Source organism: Ostrinia furnacalis, unplaced genomic scaffold (genome assembly GCF_004193835.3).
Source record: "Ostrinia furnacalis isolate ACB-3 unplaced genomic scaffold, ASM419383v2 OfSCF0694, whole genome shotgun sequence".
Taxonomy (NCBI): Eukaryota; Metazoa; Arthropoda; class Insecta; order Lepidoptera; family Crambidae; genus Ostrinia; species Ostrinia furnacalis.
Genome location: NW_021130933.1, coordinates 181,334 through 205,432, shown reverse-complemented (window position 1 = coordinate 205,432; position 24,099 = coordinate 181,334). Strand labels below are relative to the sequence as shown.

The 24,099-nt window shown below is 39.7% G+C and overlaps 1 protein-coding gene across 1 annotated transcript in view; it reads left to right on the top strand.

Annotated features, from left to right (window-relative positions):
- The window catches only part of ATP7 (copper-transporting ATPase 1), an 89,622-nt gene continuing 65,523 nt past the window's right edge, over positions 1-24,099 (top strand). The window contains exons 1-2 of the mRNA XM_028299954.1: positions 1-121; positions 16,893-17,093. Of these exons, the coding sequence (XP_028155755.1) occupies positions 17,044-17,093 (50 nt within the window). The 5' untranslated portion in view covers positions 1-121; positions 16,893-17,043. The remainder of the gene's footprint in view (positions 122-16,892; positions 17,094-24,099) is intronic.

Below are 24,099 nucleotides of genomic sequence, written 5' to 3'. Positions count from 1 at the left end.
CGCGCCATTCCGTTCGCGACGCACGCTTTCCAAGCGAAAGTTTGAACGTTCCATTTTCGAATTTGCCAATCGTGTTCGAGATTTTTTTTCTTTTATTTCGTGTTAAAGGAAGTGAAAAAAGGTTACAAACCAGTGTTTGTGTTCGAATTTGAATTTATGAATTTCAAATTCTTTTTTAAAGCAGTTGCGTTTTGTTTGTGATTTTGTTTACTTTTTTTATTTATGTTGTTCTTCAAGGAGGTTGTATGTCCAATAAGGACGTGACTTTACTAATTTAAAGCTATGTTTGTCCCTTTCTCTCACGTGCTGATCTGATGCAGGATGAATGAAACAACAAGATTATTATTGTAGATTAGTCAAGTGGCAGACACATAATATACCTAAATAATAGCATAAACGATGTTCTCAAGCGTGGAGAACTTTCTAAATGCTGTAAGCAAAAATAATACTTCTTTTGAGCTCACGCACATATTATTATTATACTTAATGAATTGTTTGTATTATAAAAACAGATTGTTTTCTGCTAAATAATTTTGTCTATCATAGAAAGACCTATTTATCGAAATCGGTTCAGCATATTCTGTTCTTTGAGTTCGTTTTACAAAGTTGTTCCTATTTTTATGTTTTCTTAATAAACTCGTGTATTGCAGGTTGCACATACCTACATTAAGTTTTATTTGTCGTTGATCGTACATATTTACTTACACAGTGAAAATAATCGCATAATATGTCGAAGCAGTTAAAGACAGATTAATTTGTTATTTACTACAGTTTAATTATTTAATCGTACCTACAAGGTCTGGCTTAGTGGTAGTCGAAATTTCGTACCACCTGTAGAAAGTCAGATATCAAGTAGAAATAATAATTTACTGAAAATAACTTCTTTTATAGTTATGAATTAAAAGTTAGTCTTAGTTATATCAATACTAGCTTTCCGCCCGCGGCTTCGCCCGCGTCGAATTTTGTCTGTCACAGAAAAACTTTATCGCGGCGTCCCTATTTCAAAAACCGGGATAAAAACTATCCTATGTCCTTTCCCGGGACTCAAACTATATCTATGCCAAATTTCATCAAAATCGATTCAGTGGTTTAGGCGTGAAAGCGAGACAGACAGACAGACAGAGTTACTTTCGCATTTATAATAGAAGTATAGATTAGATGGAACTAATCTTATTTCTCGCCGATGCAACTCCTGTGTAGCCAGGATCTACAGTCTACAGCTTGACCGCCAATAAAAAGTAAAAACCCAACCAGTGAAGGCCAAGTTTATCCTTATAATATCAGTAAATAAGATTGATACCTAGTACAGGTCTGATATTTATACATATAAATTGTAGCATCTTTGAAAAACATCTTTAATTCTTTATGCATTGGCCTTGCAACTAGCAATAAAGATAACAAAACTTGTTCTGGACTGGATAGGCCAATGACTTTTCTCTATTGGTTCATAATACGCACTTTAAGATTAAAGTAACAAATGTAAACATACCCAATGTCATGGGCGAACCCGTCTGACTTTGACATATTTTTGCGGGAGAACGAGACATTACGGCAAATACACAAGACGGGAAGAGACAGAATATATTGTCAACTCGACAGTCGTATCGACCTTTTGTATCGCTGCTAGTTGGCCGTACTTTAGTTTCTGTTTGTGGCTCTCAGCATCAGGTCATTTAGTCTCCACTGCAGGAGCATGCCTCTAATTGACCAGAGGCAAGAGGATTTGTCCTACACTCCCCACGCTGGCCAGACGGGTTGGGGAGGCCTGATGCTCGCATGTTCGTCCCTTAGTCGCCTCTTACGACATCCATGCGTTGATTCAATAAACATCAATTTACCTAGATGGTCAGTTATACCTGCTTAATGACCATATTAAGGAAAACCAATTTGTGAACGTACAGGGAAATACCATAAAATAATTGTTAGCATTTGATTCATCTTAACAAAATAAAGTTAATATGGATTTTTGAGTGCTTATAAAAACGTTGTTGTGGAGAAAATAAGTTACGAAAAAATATATTTTTGTTGATACTCGTATTATAATATCTACATTTTGAAAATTTAAGACGAACAGCTATTAAAGATATGTCAAGAAATCATATCATAATTTATCAAAATAGTTTTGATAAGCTTTTAATTAATATTATCTGTCTATTTTTTATTATTTCAAAGAATAACATTTCTAATTTCAATTAAGTATTAATTTCTTATCATAATTAGACGATAAAAACATACTTTTTTATCTACCCGTTGGATTTTTCAAGCTACCGATAAAGTATTAATTAAACCTTTTGTAATAACTGAAGATAGACCAAAGTCTAAAATGTCCTAAACAGTTTTTTTTTTTCAAGTAAAACATCATGTCTTTTTTACACTTGCCATTTCCCTCGGGTTGACCTGCATGAATTTCGGTATATCACAGAAAGATGTAGCCCATATACTCAGTAATTATGTAGCTTTCAACTGGTGAAAGAATTATCAAAATCTGTTCAATAGTTTTAGAGATTTTTGTCTGCAAATAAAATAGAAAACTTCATCATCATCATCATCATATCAGCCACAGGACGTCCAGTGCTGAACATAGGCCTCCCCCAATGATTTCCACATCGCCCGGTTGGTAGCGGCCTGCATCCAGCGCCTTTCTGCTACCTTTATGAGGTCGTCGGAATAGATAACTTACCTATGTATTTATAATTAGTATACTTTCCTAGATTACAAATGCAATCCAATATGTAGTTAACTTTACTGCATCACAATAGGTGTGCAACGAATAATATTTGTACAGCATTTATTATATAGAGTCCTATAACTGGTTATGTATTATGTTGAGTAAATAATGCATTATATCTTTAGCTCGCTTTACACTATGTAAGAGCGCGGTATTTGTACATTTGTCTATTTATTAATTAATGTCAAATTTAACCGACGTGGTCTGTGATAATACCACCTGCCTTAGACTTACGCCCATATTTACAAACGATGCTTGCTTAAGTGAAGCAGCAAATCGAACGCGCAGCGTTGAATAGAGCTCTGTGATTGGTCCGTGTGTCACCCTGTGCGTCCACGCGCACTGTGAGACCTCATAGTAATGTTTGTGAATACGAGCGTTAGATTTCGCGGGTTACATTTCCAGTAGGGGCAAAATTTATTCTATTGACAATATTGGGATCAATTCATCATTATGTCAATTAGTATTTACTGCAGGAGCACTCTACTCTCTAATACTCTGTAATACATATGAAGTCTCTAATATCATCATCCTCAGCCACAGGACGTCCACTGCTGAACATAGGCCTCCCCCAATGATTTCCTTAATGGCCGGTTGGTAGCGGCCTGCATCCAGCGCCTTCCTGCTACCTTTATAAGGTCGAGAAACTCTAATATACCGGAGACAAATGGAGGAGGCTGGACGCAGGCCGCTACCAATCGATCAACGTGGAAAGCATTGGGGGAGGCCTATGTTCAGCAGTGGACGTCATATGGCTGAAATGATGAAATGGAGGATTTGGCTTGCCAGACAATGTTCGCATATGTTAGCAACGAAAGGATTAACGCTGATTTGGCTATCAAATTACACCTGAGGGAGGAACGCGGGGAGTCGTACGGGATAACAAAAATATATTCTGATGAGGCATTCGAACGTTGGCCGCGGGATAGAACGCCGTGAGCCGAGAGCCTTCTAAAGTATCCGTGTGTGTTGTGTACCGATGATTGATGGCTTGATTTGGCAAATTATGGTATTGGTGAATAAGTTGGTTTCAGACTATTTGTATTTAATACCCAATTTGTGAGTGAGTATGTATATGAATCTAACACATATTTATTTTGTTCCTTAGTCGCCTCTTAAGAAAAACATCCACGGAAAGAGTGGGTTGGTCCTATAAGTTTAGCACTTAACTCAATCAGTGCCTGAGGTATGGCAGCGGCACGGGAGGGGTGACATTGACATATTATGACGTGACAGAGCATATAGTTCCAAAATACTGAACTGCCCTATCCATGACATTGACAGCGGGGCGCCACCGTCAATACCGGATCGCTGGTTCCGATTTTTGCCATGTTGGAAACCATATAGTTGAACGATGGTAGCGCACACCTGTCATTCAGTTTGGTGGGACAGTTCAGCGTGGGTCATCTATACAAGTCTCGCTGACGTTTGATGTCTCATAAACCCTCCCATGCCGCTTCCATACATAAGGCACTGAGTTTTTTTTATCCACAACGAGGAAGCTCTTAGCCTTCACCCGGAATCCTCAACCACGGAGGAACTGGCTATCTTACCTCTAACTGCCGGAACACAACAATGCTGTTAACATTGTTGTTATGGCGACAGACTTAGGTAAGATGGTGGTAGCTAGCCTGGCGGACTTAAAACAAGCCCTACCACCAACCAAACGGAACAGAAAATTCTGCCCCCACTGGGAATCGAACCCGGGACCTCTGCGTCTGAAGCAGGTGGTCTTACCACTAGACCACAGAGGCGGTTAAACGCTAGTTTAGCGCTAGCTCTATCGTACAGTGCACGATCTATAAGTAAGAACCCATAGATTACATAACTCCATGGTTATTTACCAGCTATCACCATAGACCTAGGTGTTTACCAAACAACGCACTCAGTTGCTTATCTGACTGATATCCGTTCCCTTATCAGCCAGATAAAGTTACGCTCAGCAAATAAGTGGTGTTTGATTTGATATGTATTTCCCAATAATATGGGTTCCAAAAACTTTGTATTTGATAAGACAGGGTTACATTTTAAGCAGGAGCCAAATTTTTAAGGCAGTTTTAGACATTTCAGCTCATAATGACAACTTCTCAAAAGTCATTTTGGGTGCAGACAACCGGGACGCAAAATGTCCACTTCTCGGAATAGAGCTCTGTGGTTCGTGTTCACCCTGTGCGTCAACGAGCACTGTGAGACCTCATAGTAATGTTTGTGAATACGGGCGTGTACGTCTCATTTCGCACATATACATAGGGTGAGGCACATAGCTCGTAGAGACGATGGCCGTTGGGGCAGAAAAGTTCTCGAGTGGCGACCATGGGCTGGAAGACGTAGCGTGGGCAGGCCTCCTACTAGGTGGACCGACGATCTGATGAAGGTCGCGGGAAGAGCCTGGATGCGGGCAGCGCAGGACCGTTCATTGTGGAAAACCTTGGAGGAGGCCTTTGTCCAGCAGTGGACGTCATTCGGCTGAAACGAACGAACGAACGTCTCTTTTGCAATATGAACGCTATGCATGTTTACCTATACATACCGCTACTGTAGTATACATAAACAAATTAGACTATATTTAGAAACAATTGTGCAGTTAAAATAAACTCTATTGTTCTTATAGTTACAGTTAAATTAAAACAATGTCGTGTGTTCTTTACAATAATAATTGTTCAATAGACTAGTGATTAGAGGATTGGAATCTTAAGATCATGGGTTCGATTCCCCGTGGAGTCACATTTTAGCTTATAAAACCACCTGGCTGAAATAATGTTGTGGACTAATAACTCTTAAAGTCCTAGGTTTGATTCCCAGTGGAGTCAAATTTTTGGTTTGGTGGTAGATTTTAGGACCACCTGGCTGACTACCACCATCTTGCCTAAGTCTGTGGCCATAACCACAATGTTAACAGAATTGTTATTTCAGCAGTTGGAATAGCCAGTTCCTCTGTGGTTGATTCAATACTCAATACTCAATCGTTTATTGCATAACAACATTAGCATTCACATTAGGTCTTACAATTTAGGCAGTTATATGTGTTAGGGCACAGCAACTTTAGGAAGGAGACAGAACGACGATCTTCATAGTTTCAAAAGAAATTAATTCCTGGTGAAGCTCGCTTCCACCTTCAACCTTCACTTTCCATCAGGCGAGATGCAGGCCAAGAGCCTCCCCGTTCATCATCATCATTTCAGCTGTAGGACGTCCACTGCTGAACATAGGCCTCCCACAATGATTTCCACAAAGGCCGGTTGGTGGCGGCCTGCATCCAGCGCCTTCCTGCTACCTTTATGACGTCGTCGGTCCACCTTATGGGTGGACGTCCTACGTTGCGCTTTCCAGTAAGTGGCCTCCACTTCAGAACATTGCTGCCCCATCAGCTGTCAGTACTGCATACTATGTGCCCTGTCCATTGCCACTTCAGCTTGCTAATTCTTTACGAGATCAAATCAGAAATGAAGAGATCCGTAAATGAACTAAAGAGCTCCCCGTTGTGGTTAAATTAACACTATTATCAAGTAGTAACCAGTGCGTTACGTCACACTTTCGCTGCAGTAACCACGTTAGCAATTACCACTAAGTTACGTGCTTTTTAGCAGTGAAGTAATAGCTGATATAATACCAATCAGTTAGTTTGCAATTTCAGTTTTTAATGAAACCTTGTAAATAAAGACCTTTTCTCGCAGCTATGTTGGTAAATGGTGTCTAAAAACCAAATCGCCTTTTAAACCATGTGGCCCTGGCAGTGTAACAATAGGATCACCCCCACTCTTCCCGTGGATGTCGTAAGAGGTGACTAAGGGACAAATACAAACATCAGGCCTCCCCAACCCGTCTGGCCAGCGTGGGGAGTGTAGGACAAATCCTCTTGCCTCTGGTCAATTAGAGGCGTGCTCCTGCAGTGGAGACTAGATGACCTGATGACGATGACCCAATTGACTGCCTACCTATTAGGTATATCATAAGGAACAGCAGCTATAGTTCTAACACTTAACTCAAACAGAGATTTAGGTATGGGACTGGCACGGGAGGGGTGACATTGACATATTATGACGTGACAGAGCTAGAAATGTAAATTGACTGAATCTGACCGGTCACGATGGTCAAATACCATAAATGACCGGTCAAATTCAGTCAATTTGACTCAATATTACTGTACTACCACCGAATAATTTATTTATTAAGGTACCCAATTTATATGCAATTTTAAATGAACGAACGTTAGTTTGTAATAAATTAAGAGAGAATAAGACGTCATCAAAGTTGACGTGCGCAGCGATACGATATTGCCATTCACCTATACTGCATGTGAGCGGGGTGCGGGGCAATGAGGGCTATCGTTTTTATACTTAACAGTTGGCACCCCTGGCGATTGACAGGACCTTACTCTACAGTGGCGCCACCTTGATAAGCGCAAATGCGATAGTCTTCCTACCACTTTCGCGCTCACCAGTCGGCGCCACTGTCTTCGCTACTAGCAAGTGACAGGACCTTACTCTACAGTGGCGCCAACTGGTTAGCGCTAAAAGGATAGCCCTCGTTGCGTATGGAAAGAAAGAGAGCACATAAATAATTACAAAACACTTATTGTTTCAATTTAGAAATTTTAGACTTTTATCAATTACAAAATCTAAGAATAACTATAAAGTTCTAAACTATTACTGAAATTGACCGTTTTTGACAGTTTATGACTTGTTTTTGACCAATTTGACCGTAAATGACGGTCAGTCAAATTCTGCCGCTTTAGTCATTTTCAACACTAGACAGCATACAAATCTGAAGTCTCGCTGACGTTTGACGTGTCAAAAACACCCTCTTATACCTCAGGCATTGAGTGAGTTAAAATATGCGCTAGACCTTAGTATTTACTTCTTGCAAGCGGCACTGCTGCGTTTGCACACGATTCTACAGGGTGTTTGGCGCATCGTGTGCCAAAATGATTTGGCGGATAGAATGGGTCATTTCCTATATTTTCAGCCCCCATAACACGTTCCATGTCAGGCGGCTACTTTTATATTAAGTTTTTTAGTAATTTCACCAAAATACCCAAATCGCATCATTTAATTTCGATTTAAAAAAAAACTACTAAGCGTAGCCTCAAAGTAAATATTTTGTTTTAACGTGCATTGACATAGGGTTGCATCAAATCTAAATTTACTGGCAAATATCATCTAGTTTTTTTTTAATTCAGCTTTGAACTTTTCCGAAAAGTTAAAAATAGACTGAACATTTAAGTTTACATGGCTATAAATTTTTTTTTAAAAGAGATAGCGATCTTCGGATTTTATCAAAACTTCTCTAGTCTATCCCCATTCAAACGGTATACTAATCTTGTTTAAATAATAACAACAACTTCACAAATTCCCTAAANTGGTTTAGACGTGAAAGCGAGACAGACAGACAGACAGAGTTACTTTCGCATTTATAATAGAAGTATAGATTAGATGGAACTAATCTTATTTCTCGCCGATGCAACACCTGTGTAGCCAGGATCTACAGTCTACATCTTGACCGCCAATAAAAAGTAAAAACCCAACCAGTGAAGGCCAAGTTTATCCTTATAATATCAGTAAATAAGATTGATACCTAGTACAGGTCTGATATTTATACATATAAATTGTAGCATCTTTGAAAAACATCTTTAATTCTTTATGCATTGGCCTTGCAACTAGCAATAAAAATAACAAAACTTGTTCTGTACTGGATAGGCCAATGACTTTCCTCTATAGGTTCATAATACGCACTTTAAAGACTAAAGTACGGCCAACGAGAAGCGATACCAAATGTAAACATACCCAATGTCATGGGCGAACCCGTCTGACTTTGACATATTTTTGCGGGAGAACGAGACATTACGGCAAATACACAAGATGGGAAGAGACAGAATATATTGTCAACTCGACAGTCGCATCGACCTTTTGTATCGCTGCTAGTTGGCCGTACTTTAGTTTCTGTTTGTGGCTCTCAGCATCAGGTCTTTTAGTCTCCATTGCAGGAGCACGGCCCTCTCTAATTGACCAGAGGCAAGAGGATTTGTCCTACACTCCCCACGCTGGCCAGACGGGTTGGGGAGGCCTGATGCTCGCATGTTCGTCCCTTAGTCGCCTCTTACGACATCCATACATAATGCGTTGATTCAATAAACATCAATTTACCTAGATGGTCAGTTATACCTGCTTAATGACCATATTAAGGAAAACCAATTTGTGAACGTACAGGGAAATACCATAAAATAATTGTTAGCATTTGATTCATCTTAACAAAATAAAGTTAATATGGATTTTTGAGTACTTATGAAAACGTTTCTTGTGGAGAAAATAAGTAACGAAATTTTGTTTTTGTTTTTTTTTTATCCACAACAAGGAAGCTCTTGGCCTGTATCTCACCTGATGGTAAGTGACGATCAGGCCGAAGGTGGAAGCGAGCTTCACCCGGAATTCTCAACCACGGAGGAACTGGCTATCTTACCTCTAACTGCCGGAACACAACAATGCTGTGAACATTACTGTTATGGCGACAGACTTAGGTAAGATGGTGGTAGCTAGCCAGGCGGAATGATGATGATGATGATGATGATGATTACATTTTGAAAATTCAAAACGAACTGCTATTGAAGATGTTTAGTAACGTAATCTTAACTTAATTTATCGAAATACTTTTGATAATCTTTTAATTAATATTATCTGTCTTATTTTTTATTATTTCAAAGAACGCCCTTTCTAATTTCAATCAAGTATTTATTTCTTATCATTATTAAGTAGATGATAAACAAAAGCTATTTTATCTACTAGTTGTTTTTTTCAAGCTACCGATAAATAATAATTAAACCTAATAACTGAAGATAGACCAAAGTCTAAAATATCCTAAGCAAACCAAATTAGTAGAAGAATAAAAGCAAAAGGTCGTAGGATCATGTCCCATTTGACACAGATCACAGAAAGATGTAGCCTATGTCACTCAGTAATTATGTAGCTTTCAACTGATGGAAGAATTTTCAAAATCTGTTCAGTAGTTCTAGAGATTTTTGTTTACAAAACAGAAAACTTCATCATCATCATCATTTCAGCCACAGGACGTCCACTGCTGAACATAGGCCTTCCCCAATGATTTCCTTAATGGCCGGTTGGTAGCGGCCTGCATCCAGCGCCTTCCTGCTACCTTTATAAGGTCGAGAAACTCTAATATACCGGAGGCAAATGGAGGAGGCTGGATGCAGGCCGCTACCAATCGATCAACGTGGAAAGCATTGGGGGAGGCCTATGTTCAGCAGTGGTCGTCCTGTGGCTGAAATGATGAAATGGAGGATTTGGCTTGCCAGACAATGTTCGCATATGTTAGCAACGAAAGAATTAACGCTGATTTGGCTATCAAATTACAACTGAGGGAGGAACGCAGGGAGTCGTACGGTATAACAAAAATATATTCCGATGAGGCATTCGAACGTTGGCCGCGAGATAGAACGCCGTGAGCCGAGAGCCTTCTAAAGTATCAGTGTGTTGTATACCGATGATTGATGGCTTGATTTGGCAAATTATGGTATTGGTGAATAAGTTGGTTTCAGACTATTTGTATTTATAAAATTATCACTTCACGGGATTTATTGCAACAATATCTATTTTAGCGGTAAATAATATTTACCCTCCCGACGTTTCGGCTGCTGCTCGGTCTGCCCGCGACCATGACTCGTGCAACCGAGCCGAAACGTCGGGAGGGTAAATATTATTTACCGCTAAAATAGATATTGTTGCAATAAATCCCGTGAAGTGATAATTTTATAGTAAAAAATGCAACATAATAGTTTAAAATATTATATTTGTATTTAATACCCAATTTGTGAGTGAGTATGTATATGAATCTAATAACACATATTTATTTTGTTCCTTAGTCGCCTCTTAAGACATCCACGGGAAGAGTGGGTTGCTCCTATAAGTCTAGCACTTAACTCAATCAGTGCCTGAGGTATGGCAGGNTTTATTTTGTTCCTTAGTCGCCTCTTAAGACATCCACGGGAAGAGTGGGTTGCTCCTATAAGTCTAGCACTTAACTCAATCAGTGCCTGAGGTATGGCAGGGGCACGGGAGGGGTGACATTGACATATTATGACGTGACAGAGCATATAGTTCCAAAATACTGAACTGCCCTATCCATGACATTGACAGCGGGGCGCCACCGTCAATACCGGATCGCTGGTTCCGATTTTTGCCATGTTGGAAACCATATAGTTGAACGATGGTAGCGCACACCTGTCATTCAGTTTGGTGGGACAGTTCAGCGTGGGTCATCTATACAAGTCTCGCTGACGTTTGATGTCTCATAAACCCTCCCATGCCGCTTCCATACATAAGGCACTGACTGAGTATTTTTTATCCACAACGAGGAAGCTCTTAGCCTTCACCCGGAATCCTCAACCACGGAGGAACTGGCTATCTTACCTCTAACTGCCGGAACACAACAATGCTGTTAACATTGTTGTTATGGCGACAGACTTAAGTAAGATGGTGGTAGCTAGCCAGGCGGACCTAAAACAAGCCCTCATCATCATCATCATTTCAGCCATAGGACATCCACTGCTGAATATAGGCCTCCCCTAATGCATGCATGCAATGCAAACAAGCCCTACCATCAACCAAACCGAACAGAAAAATCTGCCCCCACTGGGAATCGAACCCGGGACTACTGCGTCTGAAGCAGGTGGTCTTACCACTAGACCACAGAGGCGGTTAAACGCTAGTTTAGCGCTAGTTAAGCGCTAGCTCTATCGTACAGTGCACGATCAATAAGTAAGTACCCATAGATTACATAACTCCATGGTTATTTACCAGCTATCACCATAGACCTAGGTGTTTACCAAACAACGCACTCAGTTGCTTATCTGACTGATATCCGTTCCCTTATCAGCCAGATAAAGTGACGCTCAGCAAATAAGTAGTGTTTGATTTGATATGTATTTCCCAATAATATGGGTTCCAAAAACTTTGTATTTGATAAGACAGGGTTACATTTTAAGCAGGAGCCAAATTTTTAAGGCAGTTTTAGACGTTTCAGCTCATAATGACAACTTCTCAAAAGTCATTTTGGGTGCAGACAACCGGGACGCAAAATGTCCACTTCTCGGAATAGAGCTCTGTGGTTCGTGTTCACCCTGTGCGTCCACGAGCACTGTGAGACCTCATAGTAATGTTTGTGAATACGGGCGTGTACGTCTCATTTCGCACATATACATAGGGTGAGGCACATAGCTCGTAGAGACGATGGCCGTTGGGGCAGAAAAGTTCTCGAGTGGCGACCATGGGCTGGAAGACGTAGCGTGGGCAGGCCTCCTACTAGGTGGACCGACGATCTGATGAAGGTCGCGGGAAGAGCCTGGATGCGGGCAGCGCAGGACCGTTAATTGTGGAAAACCTTGGAGGAGGCCTTTGTCCAGCAGTGGACGTCATTCGGCTGAAACGAACGAACGAACGTCTCTTTTGCAATATGAACGCTATGCATGTTTACCTATACATACCGCTACTGTAGTATACACAAACAAATTAGACTATATTTAGAAACATTGTGCAGTTAAAATAAACTCTATTGTTCTTATAGTTACAGTTATAATAATACAAGAAAAAAACAATGTCGTGTGTTCGTTTGACAATATTGTGAATGTTGTGAACTAGTGTTTAGAGGATTGGACTCTAAGGATCATGGGTTTGATTCCCATTAGAGCCATAATTTTGGTGTGGTGGTTATAGAACCACCTGGCTGGCTATAATGGTGTCGATTAGTAACTCTTAAGGTACTGGATTTGATTCCCAGTGGAGTAAAAATTTTAGTTTGGTGGTAGTATAGAACCACCTGGCTGGTTCTAATGTTGTGGACTAGTGACTCTTAAGATCATGGGTTAGATTCCCAGTAGAGCCCCTGGTGGGCTACCACCATTTCACCAAGTTGGTCGCCATAACAACAATGTTAGCAGCATTGCTGTTTTGGCAATTGGCAAGATAGCCAGTTCCCCTGTGGTTGATTCTGGGAGAAACTCGCTTCCACCTTCAACCTAATCGTCAGTTTCCATCAGGTGAGATGCAGGCAAAGAGTTTCCCCGTTGTGGTTAAATTAACATTGTTATCAAGTGGTTACTAGCGCGTTACGTCACACTTTGGCTGCAGTAACCACGTTAGCAATTACCACTAAGTTACGTGCTTTTTAGCAGTGAAGTAACAGCTGATAAATATAGTACCAATCAGTGAAGTTTGCAATTTCAGTTTTTAATGAAAAGTTGTAAATAACTAACCTTTTCTCGCAACTTTCTTTGCTTTGGAATTATTGGTACCTAATTAATGTCAAAATGGACTACTCCCAGTACTCCCACTCTTCCCGTGGATGTCGTAAGAGGCGACTAAGGGACAAATACAAACAACCGACCTCCCCAACCCGTTTGGCCAGCGTGGGGAGTGTAGGACAAATCCTCTTGCCTCTGGTCAATTAGAGGCGTGCTCCTGCAGTGGAGACTAAATGACCTGATGACGATGACCCAATTGACTGCCTACCTATTAGGTATATCATAAGGAACAGCAGCTATAGTTCTAACACTTAACTCAAACAGAGATTTAGGTATGGGACTGGCACGGGAGGGGTGACATTGACATATTATGACGTGACAAAGCATATAACCGCCTCTGTGGTCTAGTGGTAAGACCACCTGCTTCAGACGCAGAGGTCCCGGGTTCGATTCCCAGTGGGGGCAGATTTTTCTGTTCGGTTTGGTTGGTGGTAGGGCTTGTTCTAAGTCCGCCTGGCTAGCTACCACCATCTTACCTAAGTCTGTCGTCATAACAACAATGTTAACAGCATTATTGTGTTCCGGCAGTTAGAGGTAAGATAGCCAGTTCCTCCGTGGTTGAGGATACCGGGTGAAGCTCGCTTCCACCTTCGGCCTGATCGTCACTTACCATCAGGTGAGATACAGGCCAAGAACTTCCTCGTTGTGGATAAAAAAAATATCAATCTGAAGTCTCGCTGACGTTTGACGTGTCAAAAACACCCTCTTATACCTCAGGCATTGAGTGAGTTAAAATATGCGCTAGACCTTAGTATTTACTTCTTGCAAGCGGCACTGCTGCGTTGCACACGATTCTATATTATTTATGTCAATGAAGTACATATTAAGATAAGGTATATTGTGTGATTAGCAGTGTATATCGGGAAGTGATATGTGTAGTAGAAAGTGAGGAAATAATTAATTTTCATTGTAATTTTGTTGGTTAATGATTACATTACGTGGTTTATAGTTGGGTAATATAAATAGGTATAATACATTGCGGAATCTTATGTAAATAAAAATGAATTGCTGTATTTGTGTTGATAAGTGAGTGCCTAAGTGGAGAAAAACTGGATGAATTTGGCTATTTTCTTGCAAATATTATTTAGTGTGAGAAAAGTTATGAAAAGAAAATCGTATTGTATTTAAACTAAAATAAATCTACTATACAGTGTGAGTCACGTTAAAGTGTACATATGAAAAAAGATGAAACTAGACCTATTTTTATCGACAAAAAAGAGGTCAAAAATTTTTTGAGATTTTTTTTTTATTTTTTATAGATTTTTTTTCTTCCAATTACTTATTGTAAAGAAAACATAATAACTTTTAAACTAAGCGGTATATCTTGATACAATAAAAACAGTAACAATGCTAAATAACAGGCAATACTAAAAAAATACATAAAATACACAAAAAGGCCAACAAATAATAAAGAATCATACTTTTTGAAAAAAATCCGCTTAAAAATTCGTGTTTTTTTGGTTATTTGATAAATTTCTCCAAAAAATGGCCCTATAACCGGTAGTTTTTATTACTTTGTATTATTCTCTATCATATTACCTTCGTAAAACGAAAAATCGCATGTCTCTATCCCTATCACAACGTTTGCAATGATCGTTTGAACTAAGCCTCTCCGGGCTCGCCATTCAACGCTTCGTTAACAACAAAACTGAAAATGGCTCTAGATTTGTAATTTTGATAAAGACAAGTTAGATTTCAAATAAAAACAAAAGATTTCGAAGTAAAATAAGCATTTTAGTTAAAATTAAAATTGTCTCTACCTGTAGCGGAGAATAATGTTGTGGCAGGCCTTTGTTCAAACGATCATAGCAAATGTTGTGATAGGGATAGAGACATGCGATTTTTGGTTTTACAAAGATAATACGATAGAAAATAATACAAAGTAATAAAAACCACCGGTTATAGGGGCATTTTTTGGAGAAATTTATAAAATAACCTTTTTTTTCGATGTACATACCCGTGTGGGGTATCAATGGAAAGGTCTTTTAAAATGATATAAAGTTTTCTAAAAAACATTTTTCTTAAAGTGAACGGTTTTTGAGATATCAGCTCTCAAAGTCGTAAAAAGTATGTCCCCCCCCCTCTATTTTTATAACTACGGGGTATAAAATTCTAAAAAAAATAGAGGTGATGCATGCTAATTAACTCTTTCAACGATTTTTGGTTTGATCAAAGTATCTCTTATAGTTTTTGAGATAGGTTGATTTAACTGTAATTTTGGTTAAGTTATTGTGCTTACACTGAAAACGATGGCTGAACCTTATAAGATAGATCAAAAAATATACTACAGTATTGTACACCTTTTAAAATCCGCGATGATATAAAATCTTTATAATGTAGGTCTATAGCCCTACGCCTATAGCACGGAATATTTATAAATACATATATAAAATTAATATTCATACATAAAAGTACAAGGCAAAATATCGGGAGAGTTTAGGCTCCATTCACCAGGTGTATAAATTGACATAATAAGTTTATTATATTTGCTGCTACGGAACCCTTTGTGCGCGAGCCCGACTCGCACTTGGCCGGTTTTAAAGATAAGTATGTAGTATAGATCATAGCTTTTTGAAATTGATGTTTGCCAATGTGGGTATAAAAATACTAAAAATTATCAGTTACAAATATTGGCGATCATTCAAAGTCCTCTTTTTCTGTATCGTTGAAAATATTTCGTATCTAGGCTGATATTTTATCGTGTATAAGGTTATTAAATTGATAACTTTGTCAGTAATTCAATTAGGCATTCCATTAAAGCTTAAAATATACTTTCATACCCGATCGAGCTAACTAACGTACCTCGCTGAATGCGACTCTCCTTTGCACACATCCACAGGGTCCGTGGCCGAGTCCCCTAGTGTTCGACGCACCCGTGGTCGAAGCCCCCAGTCAGTGAAATTTGATGTAAAGCAATTTTTAATGAAATGTAGAGTCAGGCACAAAAATGTTTATAAACGAATAAATATTAATACTGTTTGGAAAAATAAATGTTTATTATATTTTACCGTAGTGATACCTACAAAAAATATTTTGTATGCAGTTTCAATTTATTAAAAGTCTTAGTTATTTATAATTATTTTTATTTTTGGAATAATAACAAAAATAACAATTAATAGGAATTAAATCACATCTTTTACTCTTAATACAACAACAATTAACATGCAAAATCATTGTTTTTTCATTTGTTTTCGTTGACTGTACTTAGTGCAAAAGCCAAAAAAAAATTATATTAAATTTATTTAAATCGGGGGCGTCGACCACAGGTGCGTCGAACACTGGGAGACTCGGCCACGGACACCATCCACACACCTCCCCGCGTTTGCCCCGTCCGTATTAGGGCTATATTTTACCGGGACACCATGGCGGCGCAACCAGTCGCCGGCTACCAACGAAATGTATACAGCTCTATAGAGAATTACTCACCTGGTGTCCGTTTGGTTGCGCAAAGCTCTATACATTTTGTTGGTAGCGGCGACTGGTTTCGCCGCCATGGTGTCCCGGTGAAATATAGCTCTTAGAGCGTCGAAATGACGTCATAGCTGCCAGGTGTGCAGTTAACTTGTCAAAAATTAAAATTTTTGATTGGGCAAACACAAAATAGTGAAAAACAGTCACTGGTTACAACAATCAAAATCAAATCAAAATCAAAAATATTTATTCAGTTTAGACCCCAAGTGGCACTAATCAGCTTTTATTTGGAAGATAGCGTTATATCTATCAAATAACTATCTGAAACATTATCAAGAATTAATAAAATTATCAGGAATCAGTAAAACGAGACCTATAAAATAACAAAGATACAAAATTATAAACAAAATACAACTGCTCTACAACAAATAACTAAAATTACAGAAAAATCTTTAAAAACATAACCCTCCTTCTGGTGCAGTTGGGTAAAAATGACAATCAAAATGCAGTTACCGCGTTCTACCTCCAGTGACAGTGTCGAGTGGTGAAATGAGACAGATATAGTTCAGTGTGCAGTGAGTGCGAAAGAGACAACATGCTGTCGAGAGGTTTCAAGTACCAGCGGCTGGATGATTTGGAGATTGGGTAAGCAACATTTTTCGTATTGGTTTTACCCGCGAATTTGCCCGCGTAGATTTGTTTCGGTATTCAATAGAGTTATAGTGAAAAATCACCCTAAAAACTGTTTAAATCTTTATTTCTTTGTCACCTGTCATCCGCTTGGTATTGGAAGGAAGTCGATCTTTAACTTCGAACTCCTCGTATGTTCTTCTGATTTTTCGTTGCGGGTCCAATGACAGATTAACTTTCCCCCGGGACAAACTTGACCTTTATGAGGTCTTAAGAGAAATGATTTTGCAACAAAATTGTAAGTTTCATGTTACAGAATATTGTATTAAAATTTGTATCTAATGCTACTTATTACTGTAGATAGATTTTGACAGGTTTTAGTCAGTTCGATACTCGGGTGTGGCAAGCGAATTTCCTTAAATATTTGAATGCAGTTTTCTTTCTATTGAAAAATAAAGGAATGTTTTCTTCGAGTAAAATTTTGCAACTACAGTATTAAGAGTACTTTCCCTTCAGATGGCATTACACAATTCCACCCTGTATAGTACTGCTGATGTGATGTCAATTGTATACCAGACAAAGCACTCTACTAACCATAGATAAGTACAGATGCTTATAGATAAGACTGACAGCTGTTATCAATGCCTAACCTAGATAAACCAAGGTTGGCTTTGTCTGTACGATCTCAGGCGATACGCAAGAAATGTCAATTCGTTTATTTGTCTAAAGCCCGGTCCGTGAGCACGTAGAATTTTGTCCAATGACCCCTAGCTACCCATCCTTATCGCTCGCGCGTAATTATATTGCTGTCGCGACTGAGCGACTGACACCCGCAGTAAGTGTGCGAGCGCGATAGCAACATAATTACGCGCGAGCGATAAGGATGGGTAGCTAGGGGTCATTGGACAAAATTCTACGTGCTCACGGACCAGACTATAGGAGTTCGTTCCTTTCAGCCAAATGACGTCCTCTGCTGGACAAAAGCCTCCTCCAAGGATTTCCATAACAACCGGTCCTGCGCTGCCCGCATCCAGGTTCTTTCCGCGATCTTCACCAGATCGTCGGTCCACCTAGTGGCGGACTGTCCACACTACGTGTGCCCGTAAAGCCTGGTCCGTGAGCACGTAGAATTTTGTCCAATGACTCCAAGCTACCCATCCTTATCGCTCGCGCGTAATTATGTTGCTGTCGCGCTCGCACACTCACTGCGGGCGCCCGTCGCACAGTTGCGACAGCAATATAATTACGCGCGAGCGATAAGGATGGGTATCTTGGGGTCATTGGACAGAATTCTACGTGCTCACGGACCAGGCTTTAGACGCAACTCAAGAACTTTTCTGCCCCACCGGCCATCAGCTCTACGAGTTTGATTTTAGCAATTCTGCGGGCTATGTCGGTCATTTTGGTTTTCCTTCGGATCTCCTCATTTCTGATTCGATCACACAGGAAAGATTCTAATTGTAGTGACAATTTCCAGCGCCCTATAAAGGCGTAACAGTTTAGTTGCTAACTTAGATCATCAAATCATCGAATATAAGATGGCATGATTGAAATGAACGATAGTCGTGCCAGTCAATTGAACTAGATTGTGTAATGACATCTGAGAAAAATGGAGCAGTCCATTAAAATTATAGCAAGCATGCGATATGATATTATTGTAACAATCAAATATGTACAGTAATGAAAACTACTTCTACCAAATCTTTGGGTGAGGCCTTTGTCCAGCAGTGGACTTTATTTGGCTGAAACTAACGAAGGAACGAACTCAATATCGCCATCGATTATATAGCCTAGCCTCCATAGCCTCTATGTTGTTTAATTTGATTTAACCGCCTCTGTGGTCTAGTGGTAAGACCACCTGCGTCCGACGCAGAGGTCCCGGGTTCTATTCCCAGAGGGGGCAGATTTTTCTGTTCGGTTTGATTGATGGTAGGTCTTGTTCTCAGTCCGCCTAGCTAGCTACCACCATCTTACCTAAGTCTGTCGTCATAACAACAATGTTAACAGCATTGCTGTGTTCCGGCAGTTAGAGGTAAGATAGCCAATTTCTCCGTGGTTGAGCATTCCGGGTGAAGCTCGCTTCCACCTTCGACCTGATCATCACTTACCATCAGGTGAGATACAGGCCAAGAGCTTCTTCGTTGTGGATAAAAAAAAAGTTGACATGGTTATTTTCGGGCTCGGATCTTTTGGTAATTCAAAGCCAACTGAAAGAGGTCTGAAATATATTTTTACGTGTAAACAGCTTCTATATTTAGCACCCACCCACGCGTATTTGCGAACCTTGAATAGGGCACAGAGGGATCCTGGAACGACTGTGTGGGTGGATTCCACGCCCACTCGTCTGGGTGTAGGGGTGTCAACCACAAGATTCAAATCAAATCAAAAATTGACAGTTTCTTGCGCTGCTTCTTTTCAGCACTGGCCCATGTGTGAAGCAGTGGCAGGGTTAATACTGGGACGTGTAAGTGCTTTTTAAAAGCCTACTTGCAAAGATAAAATGAGTTTTTTTAAATATTTATTCAATTTTGACCAGTATTTAGGCACTTATGAACGTCAAAAATAATAAAAACAGGTAGCCCTTAAGAAGCACTTTACATGTCTCCTTATCTTTTGGGCCCTACCAGCGCTTTGAGACAAACATATGGCAAGTGTTGAGAAGAAACGCACGGACAAACTCGGTCACTTATTAGGGCCCTCGCCCGCGCGGGCGCTGCTGTAGCGCATTAGAAGCGCGATGGCATCACTTCTGTAGTGCGTTGCAAATGCGACTAACGTGCGTTTTTTTTAATAATCGACCTTTGCGTAGGTGACAACCCTATCCCCAAAGTCAGAAAGGCACGAGAAATATTTAATATCGCTCTCGTGGTGACCTCTATTTCTCTAATAGACTTTTCTACTCGCTTGGAATTAATCAGCAAATTCTTGATCGATTTTCTCACGTAGTTCAACCATTTTGGTTCTTTCCAAGAGACAGTTAATGTGTATTTATTTTGTATGTAGTTTAAATGGCTCTGAGATCGTCATCAACATTCATCATTTCAGCCACCGGACGTCCACTGCTGAACATAGGCCTCCCCCAATGATTCCCATATTGCCCGGTTGGTAGAGACCTGCCTCCAGCGCCTTCCTGCTACCTCTATGGTACTAGCGGCCGCCCGCGACTTCGTACGCGTGGTGGATTCCGTTTTACCTCCTTAGGGGTGGAGTTTCGTAAAATCCCGTCTTAGTGAGCACCTACGTTCTAAAAGGAACCCCCATGCAAAATTTGATACTCCTAGCACTTGTAGTTTCTGAGACTTCGCGATGACAGTCAGTCAGTGACCTTTCGCTTTTATAAATATAATCTTTAGCTTGTACTAAAAATACAACAGAATAGCTAAGCAATTAAATTCTAAATATAGAACTCCAATTAAATAATTACAAAACTCTACGGTTTCCACAAACAAAAGAGCCGCAACAATACCGTTTATAATCTGTGCACAACATGGCGTCATTGTTTTGGCGCGCTTTCCAGATTTGGCGGGATATGTCAACATGTGGAACTTGATTAAAATCTGTAATACCAGGTGTTGCAAAACAATATTGTAGCCACAAGGGGAAGCTCTTGGATTGCATCTCACTTTATCGAAGGAAGGGGACTATTCCCACCTCACGTTCCCACCGCTGCAACTCCTGTGTAGCCAGGATCTACAGCTTGACCGCCGATAAAAACCCAACCAGTGAAGGTCAAGTTTGTCCCGTGAAGACGGCAGTGGTAGGGTTAATACTGGGACGTGTAAAAGGGCTTTTTAAAAGCCTACTTGCAAAAATAAAGCAATAATTTACAGTAAAAATAAAGTGAGTTTTTATGGGGGTTTATAAGTTTGAGAAACCATACTAATCGATCAAGGTATAGCCTCAAGGGACAATGCTTCAGATATTATAACGACGTGTCTGACCTCAAGCCGAGGTTCTGACAAAGAATGTAATAATAGTACTTGTTCTGTGAAATGCTGTGTTTGATTAATAATAATCTAGTTTCTGCTCGGAATATTCAAAGACTGTAAATCCTTGAATAGGAGGCTGACAATAGTGACTGAGTTTCTTGCGCTGCTTCTTCTCAGCACTGGCCCATGTATTGTCTCGAAGCAGTGGTAGGATAGCTTTAAGGACGTGTAAAAGAATTGGGGTGTTTCTACTTCTGCAAGAATCACACTGCATTACAAATTGTGTGAAATTGTCAATTTTGATCCAATTGACATAACCTAACCGGTTGGAACTGGTTCACTGCCCAAACTGAGCCGGGCTGTGGATCAAGGTGGATGCCTTTCTCTTTTCACGGGTATTTGTACAGTGATAGAGCTGTATTGGAGCTATATGGAAGCTTTATTACAATGTTTGTAAGTTTGTTCGAAAAATGTAACGTTCTTGTATTACAAAGTGATGTTCAAAACTTTAGAATTTTGTCGAATACGCAAACGATTCGAAGACGAAAGTTGTTCATGCTAGAGTTATACTGTTATGTGCATAGTTGCCTCTTACGATATTCTACAGGGTGGCCCAGAAGAAAGTTCACTTTTGAAAATGTAAGGAAACGAAAACTGAAAATTTTGGTAGAACTTTAACCATTGTAATTTAAAGGAAATTTCATGCAATTTATTTTTAAATTTTCCTTCTTTTTTAAATTTCATCGTACATGTGATTCCCTTGACGTTTACAACATTCAGTCAACATACATAAAAATTGTGGAAAACTTTCGTAAGAATTACCTTGAAATGGATTCAGGATGGATGAATGCTGCAGAGTTTTTGGATTTTTAGAGTATACTCTGCTCATAATGTAACCCCACAAAAAGAAGTCTGCTGGAATAAGATTAGAGCTTCTTAGTGGCAACAAGATTTCACCCCGGCTTAATTGGTTTGTTGCATCGAAAGGATGATTAATTTTTGAGAGCGCTATACTGGCATGCTGAAAAGCTTTTTGATTTCAAAGTGGCAAGATTCGCAAGGCTATGACAGGAGCACTTGGTTTCATCAAGATTGGGCTACGTGTCAGACTTCAAATGAGAGCATTTAGATGGTAAGAGACATGTTCCCACAAAAAAATAATTTTAGGCAGGGGTGACGTCTCCTGGCCACCAGGAAGCCCTGATCTCACTCCAGAAAACTTCTTTTTGTGGTGTTATCTTAAGAATAGAGTATACTTTTATAATCCAACAACCATGCAGCAACTGAAGCTAAACATTCGGCAAAAAATGGAAAATAGGTTTCGAGGTAATTCTAACGAACGTATTTCAAGATTTTGATGTATGTTGATCGAATGTTGTAAGCGTCAAAGAAATCTCCTGGGCGATGTAATTTAATAAAGGTAAATTTAAAAATAAATTTCATTTAATTTTCTTTGAATTGTAATGTATTCATTACAATTCTACAAAATTACACAGAATTTATTTCCTTGAATTTTCAACAGTGAATTTCTTTCTGGGCCACCCTGTACTAGAGAGCGGGGTGGCCTTAATATTCTACATTGCTGGTACCACACAGCTAATTTATAGCCTCGCCTCGCATATCTACTGGGCGCGATCCCAAAAAGTGTCGCTGCAGCTTTCTTCACTCTCGCTTCATTTACTCCATTTGCGTAATCACACAGAACTGTGATTTCCAGTCATTTGTAAAGTACGGACGTAGGTATAACACAACGTGACATCGTATATACTCGTACGTATCTACGTTGCTGGAATATCTTGTATTTTTTTACGAAAAATGCGCTGTGCCCCAGCAATTTTCGTAGACTCCAGGCTACATTATGATAAATAAGCATTTAAATCTATTATGGTCTTGAAAAATCCCAATTTGGTTTGGTTTGGATACAATTTTATTCCAGACAGGTCTTCAATAGTGTGTGGTCCTGGATTATTTAGTATACGACCATACTTTGATGATCATCATCATCTAACAGCCACAGTCCAATGATTTTCGGATTGATCTGTTGGAAGCGGCCTGCATCCAGCGCCTTATCCCTTATCCTTGTGGGGTGGATGGCCTTTACTTCGTTTGCCTCAATTTCAGAACCTTTCGTTCCACCTGTCAGTTCTGCTATATTCCTTGACTGCTGCCACTTCAGCTTGCTTGGCCTATGTCAGCATACATACTTGGGTGTCATTTCATAATACAAACTATCCATTCCCTAGTGTACTCTCTGTATTATCATTCATAGTCACGTAGCCAGCCTGACATAACTTTTGTTATGCCTATTGTGTCTAGACATTCCAAACAAGCTGCACCACACGTTATTTTGATAATCAACCTCATTATTTAATAAATGTAGAACAAAGTTTAAACAAACACTGGCCGTTTTGTATTTTGCCCGCCATGACAGCCATGATTAGTCATTTCGCGCGCTCGGACGCGATTGGTCGGGGCGCTGTCAGGGGCACAGATTAAAAAGGGCGTGTTTTTTTTTGGAGCAAAGAGGTTTTGTTGTGAGTCGAAGAATATAAAGGTTGGAAACTTTTTTTGGACTTAACAGGTTTTCATGTGAGTTACTAATGTAATTTTGATCATTATTCTCACGCTATTTAGGTGTTACCCACTCTCCCCTACTGGTTAGGTATTCATTTTAAATTCCTTATAGTAGACAATTTTGATTTGTCTATTTAATTACATTAAAAGCGTTATTTTTCCTCCTATTAAACATCTTTCTACTCTGTTTTTGAAGTGATTANAAAAAAAAAAAAAAAAAAAAAAAAAAAAAAAACGGACAAACTCGGTCACTTATTAGGGTCCTCGCCCGCGCGGGCGCTGCTGTAGCGCGTGAAGCGCGATGGCATCACTTCTATAGTGCGTTGCAAATGCGACTAACGTGCGTTTTTTTAATAATCGACCTTTGTGTAGGTGACAACCCTATCCCCAAAGTCAGAAAGGCACGAGAAATATTTAATATCGCTCTCGTGGTGACCTCTATTTCTCTAATAGACTTTTCTACCCGCTTGGAATTAATCAGCAAATTCTTGATCGATTTCTTGCGTAGCCATTTTGGT